Genomic DNA, 13,210 nt, shown 5'->3' on the forward strand with positions numbered 1-13,210 from the left:
ATTCTGAAGGTTCCCACCCCACATGAAATGAGGAGTGTAAGAGTCATGAACATGCCTTCTCAATGGTTGCCTCCACACTTTGGACCACCTTGCCTCCTGAGATAAGCAATGCTTCACGAAGGCATCAAAGACCTTACTGTTCTGCAGAAAATTTGGCACTAATATTAAAAGGGCATTCTTATACTAGTTGGTTTAAATGACTGTCCATTTTGTGCTTACTTTTTTCAGAAACATCTTGAATCCTCAGGAAAAATTGAGTATACATTTTTAAAAGCCATGCTCATTATATAGGACAAAGCCACACAGTTTTCTTGCCCTGGTGTGAGGACTCTCACTAACCATTTCCAGAAGGCATGCACAAATATGTTAAAGCTCTATGAATAGCAGTACAGCACAGGGCCATTCCAGGTTTGTAGCAAGATACAATGTGGGGGCAGCAAGTTTTAGGGTAGCATAATTTCCTGATGGCTTAGATGGGAAGACAGCATGACAAAGAAGATATGGCAATAGCCAATTTTGCACATCATCCAAAGAAGGCATTTTTCAGACTCCACAAAGAACCAACTTTTGTGGAGCTCTGCCTCAGTTTTATTCCTATACCAGAAGGTAGCCCTTGTTAGAAGAGGCTAGAGAGCTATCCAACTTATCTGGAGTGCAGGTATTATAAACTGAAAGCTTGAGGAAGGTCAATAGCAGTTATGCCTGTCAGTCTTGAACATATGTATATTTGAAATATGTCCACTGCTGTGATAACCATCTTGGCAAAAGGCATTTAGGACAGTTAACTACTCAAATATGCTCGTTCTGCATTCTTGCATTAAAACATTGCCCTGGTGGTATATTCTACCTTCTACAGTTTACTGGAAAGATATTTCTTCTTGAAATATTTCTCACTACTACTGCACATCACTGCTGAAGAAGCTGTTGTATAATGACTATAGTTGCCTTATAATTAGACTTTTGCCAAAACATAAAATTCTTCTTATTCAAATTGTCCTTTGAATCTGTAATTAAATTGCTACACATTTTTGGGGCGATTCCAAAAATATGTTACTTTCCATGAATATTAATACAATACAATTTACTAAATTGGCATTGACAGAAATTAATTTAGTCTGCATCATATGACTGGGTATGATCTATAGCAGCCCTCTGGGAAATGGTTGGGGTTCTGAGCACTGTTGTCCCAACACACAACATATTTGGAGGGAACCAAGCTGAAAAGGCTGGTCTTGTTGCCTGTATTTATACAGACCAATTATTGTTAAGTTCGATCTCTGTTTATTCTGTGGATAGGAATGATGGCCTAGAATCTCACTTAGAATTTTGGGAGAGAACTTGGAACCTCAGAGTGAATGGGACTGACATCATGTGGGATTTGGGATATTATTTTTATAAGTTAGTTTTGTAATGTTTCTCACTACAAAATTGTGGGAAATGAGGCCTCCTGTTTTAGCAATTATGGTCAAAGGGCTATGCACCTGGAATTTGGGACTGCACACAGCCCAGCTTGACTCCATAGTCTAACCTGAGCAATACTCATGGGATCTATTTGTAGGTAATGTAGTACAGCCCTTTTCTATTGCTGTGTGATTTTTTAAAAATTGTGTTTCCTTTTCTTTCTCTTTTAACCCATGTTTGCTCAATGGATTGTGTTTCTTTGCCTTTGTTTTCTCCCCTTCCTCCCCCGCTGTCTGAAGCACCGTATATTATTCAGGCTCTATCTCCATTTCTTGTTTTCAGCTCAATGTGCTACCCCGAGCCCTCCCACTTCCCCCACTTCCCTGACTCCACCGATCAAGTCCCTCTCGTCTGACTCATCCCAGGGCACCGACAGTCATTTTATGCGTGTCTGAAACTTAAAGTAAGCACTTTTTGTATTATACTTCCATCTCATTCATGTGTATCTGTGAAGAAAAGAAGTCTTAGGCTTCTTTTTCAATAGAGTTTCATCTTTTCACTAAACCCACCCATCCACCAATATCCATTAAGCTAACCCTTTCTTTTTTGCCACATAAGTCCAGTCTCCTCCTATGGAATGTTTCAAAAAACTTATCAGTGAATCAAGTTGCCACATCCTTTTCTGGATTTACTAGGACAAAGTAGCCTAATTTCATCATTTGTTTCACTTACAACAATTTAGAGCAACATTACAGCAAGTCTTCTAAACTGAACATAGTGAACTTAGCGCAGGGGTCTTCAAACTTGACAGCTTTAAGACTTGTGGACTTCAACTCCCAGAATTCCTCCTCCAGTCATGTTAGCTCAGGAATTCTGGGAGTTGAAGTCCACAAGTCTTAAACTTGCCAAGTTTGAAGACCCTTGACTTAGAGGATATTAGTTGTTGCCAAGAAGCCCTGGTTCACAACTCATTTCAGTCATAAGATCTCTAGGTCATTGGTATTTTTCTTTGATTTTCTTAAAACCAAAAGTTAGTTTGGGGCAGTGGTGGGATTCAAATTGTTTTACCACCGGTTCAGTTGACGTGGCTTGGTGGGCGTGCTTTGCCTAATGCCAGCGCACAGCTTTCCCCACACCAGCTGAGACCTGCAGCGCCAATCAGCTGAGAGGATAAAGAGAAAAACGCAGGGGCAGGTGATCCTCTCAGCTGATCATCAGAGGCTTTTTTTACTACCAGTTCGGGTGAACCGGTCCAAACCAATAGCATACTACCACTGGTTTGGGGATAATGAATTTAAGCAGAATAGTCAGCGATTCAGATTTACCTGGGGGGAAAAAGGAAAATGAAATTGGGGTGTTGGGGTGAGGAGTTACTTTATGAACTAACTGAAAACAAGTAATACATTCCCCTCTTTTTATTCGCAGCCTTGTTAGATTCTTGAGGGTAAAAGTTAGTTGAAAGATGCTCATAATGACATTATATCTAATGGAGATGTGCATGCTTCAAAAACAATGAAGAGATCCTTCAGTTCATGTAAAAGCACAAACACAGCACTTCTATGAAGTAGCAGATCTTTTTCAGGCTTCACTGGCTGTACTAAACCTGTTAAAATAGCTTCATCTTTAACATGATTCTCAAAGCATCCGCCTCAGTTTTCAGATGCATGCAGAAGCTTAAAGAAAGGCAGGCAACTTTAAGGAGATGCTGGAAACAGAATCTATTTACAAAGATAATTAAAAATAGTATATCTAATCTGAAAAAAAGTACATTCAAAGGGGAATCTAGAGGAAGGAAAGTGTCCAATATTAATCTTCTCAGAAAAATATGCCCATTTGTAAACATCTGTCATCAAGTTCAAATTAAAGCTAGCTTCCATTCAAACAAATCTTCTTTTTACATTCCATGGATTCTCCAATTAAATATGCTACTTATGAGCATTCAAAATAATGTTGCAGTATTTTTCTGATCATGCATTAGATATAATATGACCAAAGTATCTTATAATAATCAATTTTTAGAATTCCAGTTTTGCCATCCTAGCTGTCAAATACCATTTTCAGTTAAGAGACCTTCCTATGACTGCTCTGAAACTTTGCCTTTGGGACATGTTGTGAAAAGGCAAAAAATGGTGCAAGAAGCAGCAGGAATTTATCCAGACGTCCCTTATATATTTGGTTCTGGATCCAACATTTGGGGAAAGTGATAATCAAAAGCATTCTTATTTAGTCTTTGAGCCACGGTAGCACAGTGGTTAAGAGTGCAGTGCTGCAGGCTACTTCTGCTGACTGCCAGCTGACTGCAATTTGGCAGTTTAAATCTCTCCAGGCTCAAGGTTGACTCAGCTTCCATCCTTCTGAGGTGGGAAAATGAGGACCCAGATTGTTGGGGGCAGTGTGCTGACTCTGTAAACCACTTAGAGAGGGCTGTAAAGTTATGTAAAGTGGTATATAAGTCTAAGTACTATTGCTATTGCTAGTCAAATCTGGTATCTGCCATCTTGTTATGACTTTTCTATTACTTTCAAAATGTGCATGTATATATCAGCACACATATGCCAAACTGCCATATTTTGGACAATATAGCTACAAAAAATAAGCTGTTTTTGTTAGTTAATCTACTCTGTTCCTGACAATTATTTCTGTTTTTAAATAATTGAAAGAAACAATTGAAAGATGGGGTTAATGATTTATTTAATGCCCCAAGTCCAAAATTTAAGCTGTGACTTTATGCATGTATAGCTATCCTGACCGCCATAAAAGGGATATTTCAAGTAACAGTTCGCAAGATAGCACTGTCAGTCCAGCTGTCTTCTATGATTGGTAATATGGAAGATTGTCCAAAAATTATTTTAGTATTTGGTTTCTATGTTTGTAAAGACCTTGGGAATTGATTTGGGATGAAAATGCTGGAATGTTGCTACATCCAAAATAGGCTTTCCTATTCCTATCTAGTTCTACTTAAGAGATAACAAGAGTTTAATTTCCAGCCTTTTTCTCAAAGGCCAATAAACATTTCCATTGTGGTCAGAACAGTAAGAATAAAACACTGCTCTAGTGATCCTTCTCTGTCACAAAACTTTAAACAGAGATATAATCAATGGAAATGAGTAAACTGAGATAGGCTTTGGAAGTTAGGTTTCTGCCTTGACATTTTCCACCATTTTTATTTTTAAAGGGTCCAGGAGAGTAAGAGTATCCTCAGCAGCCACTGAGGAATTCACATAATTCATTGGGAAAAAATGTGGTCCCCATTCTTCTTTCCACCAGTTTTTCCAAGAGAAAGAAACATGCTTGTTTACCAACTTTAGCATTTATCTACAGAGGTGGTCCCATGCTTTGTTCAGGCCTCTGGGCCATTAAAAGTATTATTCTCCTGTCTCCACTTAAATGCTAGACTTCTGACTTCTGGTGGTTAATGATGGCTGATTTGGGAGTGAGACTGGCAGCGCAAGAGATATAACCAGCAGTGGTGGCCGCACTTCCTTCAAATGCTGCCTTATTCCTTCTGTGCTGTGCTATGGTTGTATTGGGGCCCCATACTCAAGCTACCAATCTGGGCTGACAAAGCTGAATGACCATTCAATATGTCAGCAAATTCCTTACCTATGCGTTTCTTAGCTATATTTATACTGCTGCCTTAATCTCTTCTCTTCCTCCTCTGTTCTCTCCAGCACAAGCCCTGGCTGCTGTGAATGCTGTGAAGTTCCATGGAGCCACATTTTAACACATGAATTTGCCCTGTCAACTCTACTGCTTAATAATGTATAGAACCATTCCTATGATTTGCCAACTATCTCCTGCAGTTGAGCTGCAGAAACATGCAGGAAGGAAAGCTGCCTCTGAAGAGAATGAGGGTGCTTTGTCTTTGCTCTGGTTCTCCTCCCACTGCTGCCAAAGCCTGTACCAAAACCTTTCAGATGCCTGGTCTATTAAAAGCAATTAAAGAAGCAGCATCCAGAAGAAGTTTCATTCTACAAGATGGCTTCTTCATCCCTGAAGGAGGTCTAAAGACAAAGAACTGGTGGCTAAAGATCAGCAGAAGCATCAAATAATTTGAACTGAAAAAGGAAAGCTGATGATAGCAGGGGAATGTACAATTTCCTATCCTTAGGTAGCCATTTCCTAAACGTCTAACCTCCTTTATCACTTATTTTTATTTTACTTTTTTTTCTTACATTGAGGGAAGAGAAATGTATAAAGAATAGATTGTCATGGCAGCCAGAGACTTTATAACCACTTTACTGAATTGAACGACATATTTTTCTTCCTCACACTTTGTTCCCATCTGCCAATCTGATTGGCTCTAGAAACTTTAATCTATGGAACTAAACAACCCATGCATGGTCATGCTGCTTATACTTATATCTACCCACTCACAGGAAGAGAAAGGAGGGGGCATCATTAAACTTTGTGGATATGGCAGATGAAGAAAACAGAAGGGTGTCGGTGTGGAGGGGGAAAAAAAAACAAGCAGCTTTGGAATCTGCTAATTCTTGGGAATCTTTCAATGGCTGTGATATGCTGAAGAATCCCCTCCCCCTCACTTTTCCTAGGTTTACAAGGAAGATGGAATAGGAAGTATGTGCAATGTACGTGGACATGTAACAGAAGTGTGGATGAAAGATACAAAGGGGAAGGATGGCTACAAAAAGAGTTCAGTTTGATGGGATAAACCACCTGGTGTGTTTTAAGTTTACTGTGACTCAGAAGTGGGACTGGTAGGTGACATATTTATTCTCATACCAGAACCTATTCAAAATGTACCACTCAACTCTTGGTTCTCCAGGATATAGGTTGGAGCCAGAAAGAAAACACAATGCTGTGAAGATCTCAGCATAAAGAAACTAATGAAATAGTAAATCTGCAAGAGAAATGGAAATGTGTCTGAACTTGACTAAAGCAAGCTATGAGTTGATTCCATAGTATGTGTAAATGAGTTCTCTCCTATTTATCATTGGGAGGAGAAAGTGAGGCTTCTTCAATTTCTGCCATTTGTAGCATTTCTCTCAACTTTAGAATAATAGAGCAACGTTTGCTTTGAAGTAGAATTCTCTCACTTTCTCACACAAAGTGCTTTTCATCCATCTCTATCCAAGCGAAGCTGTAATAACAATTGGCTGATGATCTTTTAGAGGAGCTGCTAAGCTCCCACATCAAAAGTGCAAGTCCTTTCCTGTATTTGCTTCTATCAGCATCTGAAAGGTGGCTGCTTCCCCAAATGAGTTGTCTTTTTTCCCCCCCTAAATAAATAGTGAAAATAACTCACAAGGACAGAGGAGTACAAAAAAAGGACTTGGAAAATTTACTCTTGTCAAGTACAGAAAGTACCAAGGTGTCCTAACTTATATTATGCTAGATCAAAGATCTAACTGGACCTTTTCCACACTGCAGTTGTACGTTCAAAGGTTTATACATGGTGAATCCTGAACTGAATACCATTTGAAGCTATGATGACCTTACCTCTTTAGAAATAATCAGGCTCTGCAGGACAGGACTTTTCACCCAATGTAGTGCTTTTGAAAACAATCTATTTCATTAATAGATGGATCAAAATATAATTGGATGATCCTGTGGCCCATAGATTTATTTCAAAGGCTACCAAAATTGATTGCGCCCAGTATAAAACCAAGTAGAATCGATTTTATGGAAGCGAATAAAATTATTCTAGTTATAGATCAGAATACAAAAAAAAAGTGCTAGCTTTTTAATAATCCTGACCTACATTTTCAGTGAGTTCACTGCCATGTTTTCAAAAATTCTGCATTTCTTCCCCCACCCCTAATATTTTGCTTCTTTACAAGTACAGATAGTCCTCAGTTGAGCCCAAAATTACTATTGCTCAGTGAGACATTTGTGAAGTGAGTTTTGCCCTGTTTTACAACCTTTCTGGCCACAGTTGTTGCAACTCTTAAGTTGGCAACATGGTTGTTAGGTGAATCTGGTTTCCCCATTGATTTTGCTTGTCAGAAGTTCATAGAAGAGGATCACGTGACCCTGAGACACTGCAACTGTCATAAATATGAGTCTGTTACCAAGTGTCTGAATTTGGATCACATTGGGGATACTGCAATGGCTGTAAGGGTGAAAAATGGTCCTAAGTCATTTTTTTCAGTGATGTTGTAACTTTGAATGGTCACTAAATGAACTGTTGTAAGTCGAGGATTACCTGTACTCAAAGGAGGATATACTAGTAACAGGTGGCACCTCAGACTATGGTATGATTTGAGTCCTAGGTGACAATTTAGCTCTGCTGAAATTATATATTTTTCCATGTAAACATGTCCATAAACATATTGATCAGTTTTAATCCAAAGATTTATCAAAACTGGGAATTTATCAATTCTATTTCTGTATTATTGGAAGGAATAACACTGCTTCAGGGTCTAATATATGCAACTCTTAAAGCAGACATTAAATGCAAATTTAGTTGTGGAACATAAACCCTCTACCCCCCTACTACTCATTTTCTTCCATAATTCAGATTATTTTAATTAAATCAGGATTCTTTACAATGATGCATGAAAGACTAATTTGGACCCCAGCTGAAACAGAAAATGCTAGCTTTGAGTAGCACTGTTCCTTATGTTCAAACTTCTTCAAAATAGACTTGAAAATTCTCACCATTTTCCCAGGCTATCAAGAAGTCTAATTTTTTTCTGGCTTTTTAGGAATAAGTTTAATATCCAGGTATCTAGTTTAATCAATTGATGACATACAGTATCACTACACATAACTCAAATTCAAGTTTAAGTAGGTATGAAATGTGATTTGCCTTGATTTTTTGTACAGCGAAATGAATGAATGCTGTAATTTAAAGAGCAAAACGTTTGCAGAGGGGAAAGCATCTCCACAGCATATTCTTCTCCCTTGACACCACTTTTTGCAACAGAGAAGTGATGCCAGGGAGAAATCATTTAGGAAGAGTGAACTAGAATGGAGAGAATTCAGTACTTATAATATGTACTGCAAACTCTTCCCAGCATATAAACTCCCACATTTCAAAAGTTAGAGCTGTCCTCTTCAACTTCCCAAGAAAAGACAACGGCAAACCACTTCTGTTGTCAAGAAGGCTGCAGGTGCGCATAGTCGCCAGAATTTAAAGTTGGGGATATCAGTGTGATCTCAAGAGAATAGAGTCCTGTTTACAAAATGAAAAGAGCTAACTGCAATATTACCAAATGATTCTTTGTCACCCCTGTTTGTGGTAAGGATATAGTTCTGAAGTAATCGTGCATTGGTGGAATTTGGCTGGCTCAGCAAAGTCTCTTAGCAGCCAAGGAGCATCTTCTTTGATGACTTTCTGGTCCATTGTAGCCCATGTAGGTTAGACTGAAAAAACACGGAGAGACCTGGCATAACAGTCCATTAAGGGGAATATTTCTCAGGCCCACACATAGTAGAAGACTTAAGTTTCAAATTTTACCTATGCTTTTGGGGGACTGAATCCCACTGAAATAGATGTAGCTTATTTCTGAGTAGATCCACAAAGCTGTGCATCTCTTAGGCTTTAATCCTCAATGTGCTCATAGTAAGTTCTTTCTTTCCAGTTCTTTACATACTGGAGCTTCTAAGCATCCATATATGATTATTCTGTTAAAATGAATGTTCAGCATATAGAAAGTTAAACCCCACAGTATCTCTGGGAGAGTTCTGATATTGTTATTTTTAAGAATTTGTCTAAGAATCTGTCTCAATGTGTATTAAAAGGAATTAATGTCTCAGCACTTAAAATCATCCTTCTGATCTAAGAGCTTAAGTGATCAATGTTTCCCATCTCTTGCACTGTGGAATCTAGCTTTATCGGGTCCTCTGTCCTATTGCTTGCCGCAAAAGAAGCACCGTCTTGGGTATGTCTAAGAGTTCAGCTTCATCTATATTTTCAAGAGAAACTTTCCATCTCCCTGTCCAATAAAGATGACATCTCCTTTTTATTATTTAAAATGAACCTGTTGGCAATACGTAGATCACTCCAGAGAACCAGAGTTTTAGACCCTTCTCCTTTAGCAATACTGTTGACATTCCACGGTGATGAAGATGATGATGAAAGTATTTCATTCTGCTCTTGCAGAAGCTTGTTAGCTCATAAAAATGTTATCCCTTCATGATCCTCTACATGCCTTAATATGTGTTTTTAAAAATTATACCGTGATATATATGTGTGTGTGTACATTTATATATATTTTATATATAGATATATATATATACATATATAATATATGGGCTTTCTTCCTCTTCTCCCTATTCTTATTTCGTTTGGACTAACTTTCTCTGTGTACAGGGCTGCTGAAGCCTGCTTTGCCACTGAGTTTCTGAAATACAGACGCTGGGATGGTATATCAAAATAATTAAAGAAAGAAATTTTAAAAGGCATATTTAAATAAATATATATTTTTCTGCTTTTTATTAAAAGCAAATTTATTTAAAATGAATGGAAGCTGTCTGTAAGGGAGTGGTGCATTTATTTCCTTGTTACTAGGTAAGCTCATGTTTTCTACACCAGGGCTTAAGTCTCAGTCGATGCAACTTGGCAATAGCTTATTTGGAACTAGCAAAGCTGAGTTCCCTTAACCCTGGTGAAGTTCTGGCTTGAAAGAGATGTTGTCAGATGAATTATAGAACTGTAGCATATCAGGGACCGCAAAGATTGTCTCGCTGGTATACAGCTATCCCACTGGGATCCTTTGCAATAGAGGTGGCTTTGAAATGTTGATGCCACTTGTTTTTTACCTCCCTTTTGTTCAAATTTGTTCATTTTGTGTGATATTTTCCTCTCTTCAATCACAGTTGCTCTCTGAGCTGCTTTATTTACCTCTGCAATGCCCAGCCTAGTGGGAGAAAGGTACGTTTTTCAGTTGGTACATGTATTTCCTTGCTGTGATTTGACCCATACCAAATGCCAGTAGCTTAGTAGAGAGATGAAGTAAGAGCTGAGGAAAGGCCTTAGTTAGCCTATGTGAAGGATTATCTATTTAGATTTGGCCCTCTCTCAATTTAGAGAGTGGCTCCTTATTCTACCTCTTTTGAAGACTCGGAGGTAGTGGTCCTACTTGTGCAGGTGCTTGATAAGCATGGCAACCATCTTGAAAGAAAATTACTCCACCAATATTTTAGGGTACAGAGGGCAATGTAAAGATGGTGTTACATTTTGGAGTCTCAGCTTCTGTTAAGAAAGTGCAAATCCCTTCTCAAATCACCTTTTTCTCTTTCCTCTTTCCCTCTGGCCCTCTTTTTTTTGCCATTGTGGAAAGCATTACAATGATATAAATAACTTCAAAAACATTATCTCACCCTTTCCAAGCCCTCTGTTCAATTCATAGCAAGGTAGGATTGTACCTGATTATTGCCAATGTCACTTTAAGCATTCTGAGGCTTCTAATCAGTATTTCTCAACCTTGGCAACTTTGTGTGAACTTCAACTTTCAGAATTTCCCAGCCAGCAGAGCCGGCGTTTCCATAACTGACTAGAGAATTCTGGGAGTTGAAGTTCACGTGTCTTTCAGCTGGCAGGGTTGAGAAATGCTGCTCTAAGTTCTCGGCAGAGCACATTTAGGGTCACAGTTTTGCAGTATTGTAGAACCCTGTTTTTAAAATGTTTTATTTTTTGTGTACGTGTGTGTGTGTTCCTTTCTAATAAAATTTTCATATACCAGCAGCACCTGCAACTAACAAATACTGCATTATTTATGCACATTATTTGGAGAGAAAAAAAAACTAGTGTTAGATGTTAAAATTATCAAAGAAGCAATGTGAAGTTAATGTCTTTCTTTTTTTCCCTTTCTTTTTGTATAAAAGTGACCTTAGATTATGACAATTAGCTGTTCTGTGATTGAAAATAATATATTGGTGACTTGGGGATTCTTCACACCAGACCAAGGGATAATCTTTCCATAATTAAACCCACAGTGGCTTACTTAATATTCTTTCCTGCAACATTTGTTCTAGATGTAGTTACTTTAAAAGATCCTCCCTCTCAAAAAACAAATACAATATGCGCAAGAAAAACAAACAAAAATAAATGCATTTGTACCTTGCAAGTTTGTATAAAGCAAATAAAAAAAATGGATGGTTTATAACTAGACTGTGTGTGCTTATTTTTTTGTAAGTGTTAAGACCTAAGAAAAGGAGGGATAGAAAGGTATACTATATATAGTTGTCCTCAGAGTGTACTGTTCTCTATATTTCTATATATTTCAGCTAAATATGTATAGTTACATTTATTTACTATTGAATTACTTTTCACTCACTGCAATTGAAGGATTCTGGAGGCTTACATCTTCATGGCACAGTAATATGATGATAAAGAATAAACTGCCCCCCCCCCAATAAACCACCAATAAAGTCATAAAATGAACAAGAAAGAATATTGTTATATCCAGCGACAGTCTTCACTCTGGTCCGCTGCTTAAGCGGGAACCAGAGCCATCGCTGATTGGCTGAGCCCTCTTGACAGCTCGCTATAAAAACCTGTTAGCCGGCTGCCGAGTTAGCGGCCGTACGCCCGGCTGGGTTACATTGTGGCCAATAAAGCCTGTTAACCTTTTCCGCCAGCCTCTGCCTCTCCTTCCTTGCACGCCAAACTTAAAACTGGCGACGAGGGTGGGATGTTAGTGAAGTGAGGCATTTTCTGAGGCAACAAAGAGAACTGAAGAGTCACAGAGCTGAAGCACTAATAAGGTTAACAAGGCTGCCACTAAGCTAACCCCAGATGGCGGTAGCACCTCCCAACTTCCCACCGTTCCACCTGGCTTCAGAAACATGGACATCATATATCAATCGTTTCGGGTGCGTGATGGACACCGCCAACCTGAAAGATATCCCTGCGAACAGAGCAAAAGCTTATTTCTTAAGCTTCTGTGGAGCTACGGTCTTCGACACCGCCACTGCCCTACTGGCTCCACAGACAGTGAAAGCTGTAACCTGGGGAGAGCTGCAGGAGGTCCTCACTATGCTGCAACTACCTTTGAATGCCAATGACATTGCCCATTTCTCCTCCAAAGACCCTCAATTGAATAAAGTTTTGGACTGGGTCAGAAGGGGTTGGCCCAGAGACCCTGTCCCAGTGGATCTCCACCCTTTCAAAGCATGTCACCTGGAACTGAGTATACTGAAAGGCTGCTTGTTGTGGGGAAACAGGGTGGTCATTCCTTGAGACCTGAGGCCCTGAATTATAGCTGTATTACATGACGGGCACCCGGGCATCACTAGGATGAAGGCCCTAGCATGAAGTCATGTCTGGTGGCCGGGTCTTGATGAGGCAGTCGCTAGGAAGGTGCAGGGCTGTCAGGCATGTCAGTTATCAAGACCTGCTCCTCCTGCTGCTGCCACCAGTGAATGGGAAGACACAAAGTCTCCATGGTCTAGAATCTACATTGACATAGCAGGCCCGGTGCAGGGAAAAACCTTTTTAGTGGTAGTGGACTCCTACTCAAAATGGGTCGAGCTAGCCTTCCTTAAGTCCACCACTACTGAGGAAGTGTCTGGCATTCTGGACTCTCTGTTTGGGACCCATGGTTATCCTGACACCCTGGTATCAGACAATGGCCCACAGTTTACCTCCTCTCCCTTTGAACTATTCCTGACCCAAAGGGGAATCGGGCATGCCCTAATCTCCCCTTTTCACCCCGTTGCTAATGGGAGGGCAGAGAGAGCTTTCAGATCAACCAAGGAAGCCCTGGGGAGGATGACTGGGGGGAATTGGCTTTCTAAAATTGCCTTATACCACCTAACACAGCACACCACTCCAAATGCCCAGACTAACCTATCCCCAGCTGAACTACTAATGGGCAGGAGGTTGAGAACAACCCTGGAC

The 13,210-nt window shown here is 39.5% G+C and overlaps 1 protein-coding gene across 12 annotated transcripts in view; it reads left to right on the forward strand.

Annotated features, from left to right (window-relative positions):
• The window catches only part of PLEKHA6 (pleckstrin homology domain containing A6), a 214,915-nt gene extending 203,438 nt beyond the window's left edge, over positions 1–11,477 (forward strand). For all 12 annotated transcript variants that reach the window (XM_087959705.1, XM_087959706.1, XM_087959707.1 and 9 more), the window contains 2 exons: positions 1,744–1,864; positions 5,073–11,477. In XM_087959705.1, the coding sequence (XP_087815831.1) occupies positions 1,744–1,856 (113 nt within the window). In that variant the 3' untranslated portion in view covers positions 1,857–1,864; positions 5,073–11,477. The remainder of the gene's footprint in view (positions 1–1,743; positions 1,865–5,072) is intronic.
• The last annotated feature ends 1,733 nt before the right edge of the window (positions 11,478–13,210 follow it).

This window comes from Notechis scutatus, chromosome 3 (assembly GCF_049901735.1).
Source record: "Notechis scutatus isolate UNSWTSFEM ecotype Mainland chromosome 3, rNotScu1.2, whole genome shotgun sequence".
In the NCBI taxonomy this organism is placed as follows: Eukaryota; Metazoa; Chordata; class Lepidosauria; order Squamata; family Elapidae; genus Notechis; species Notechis scutatus.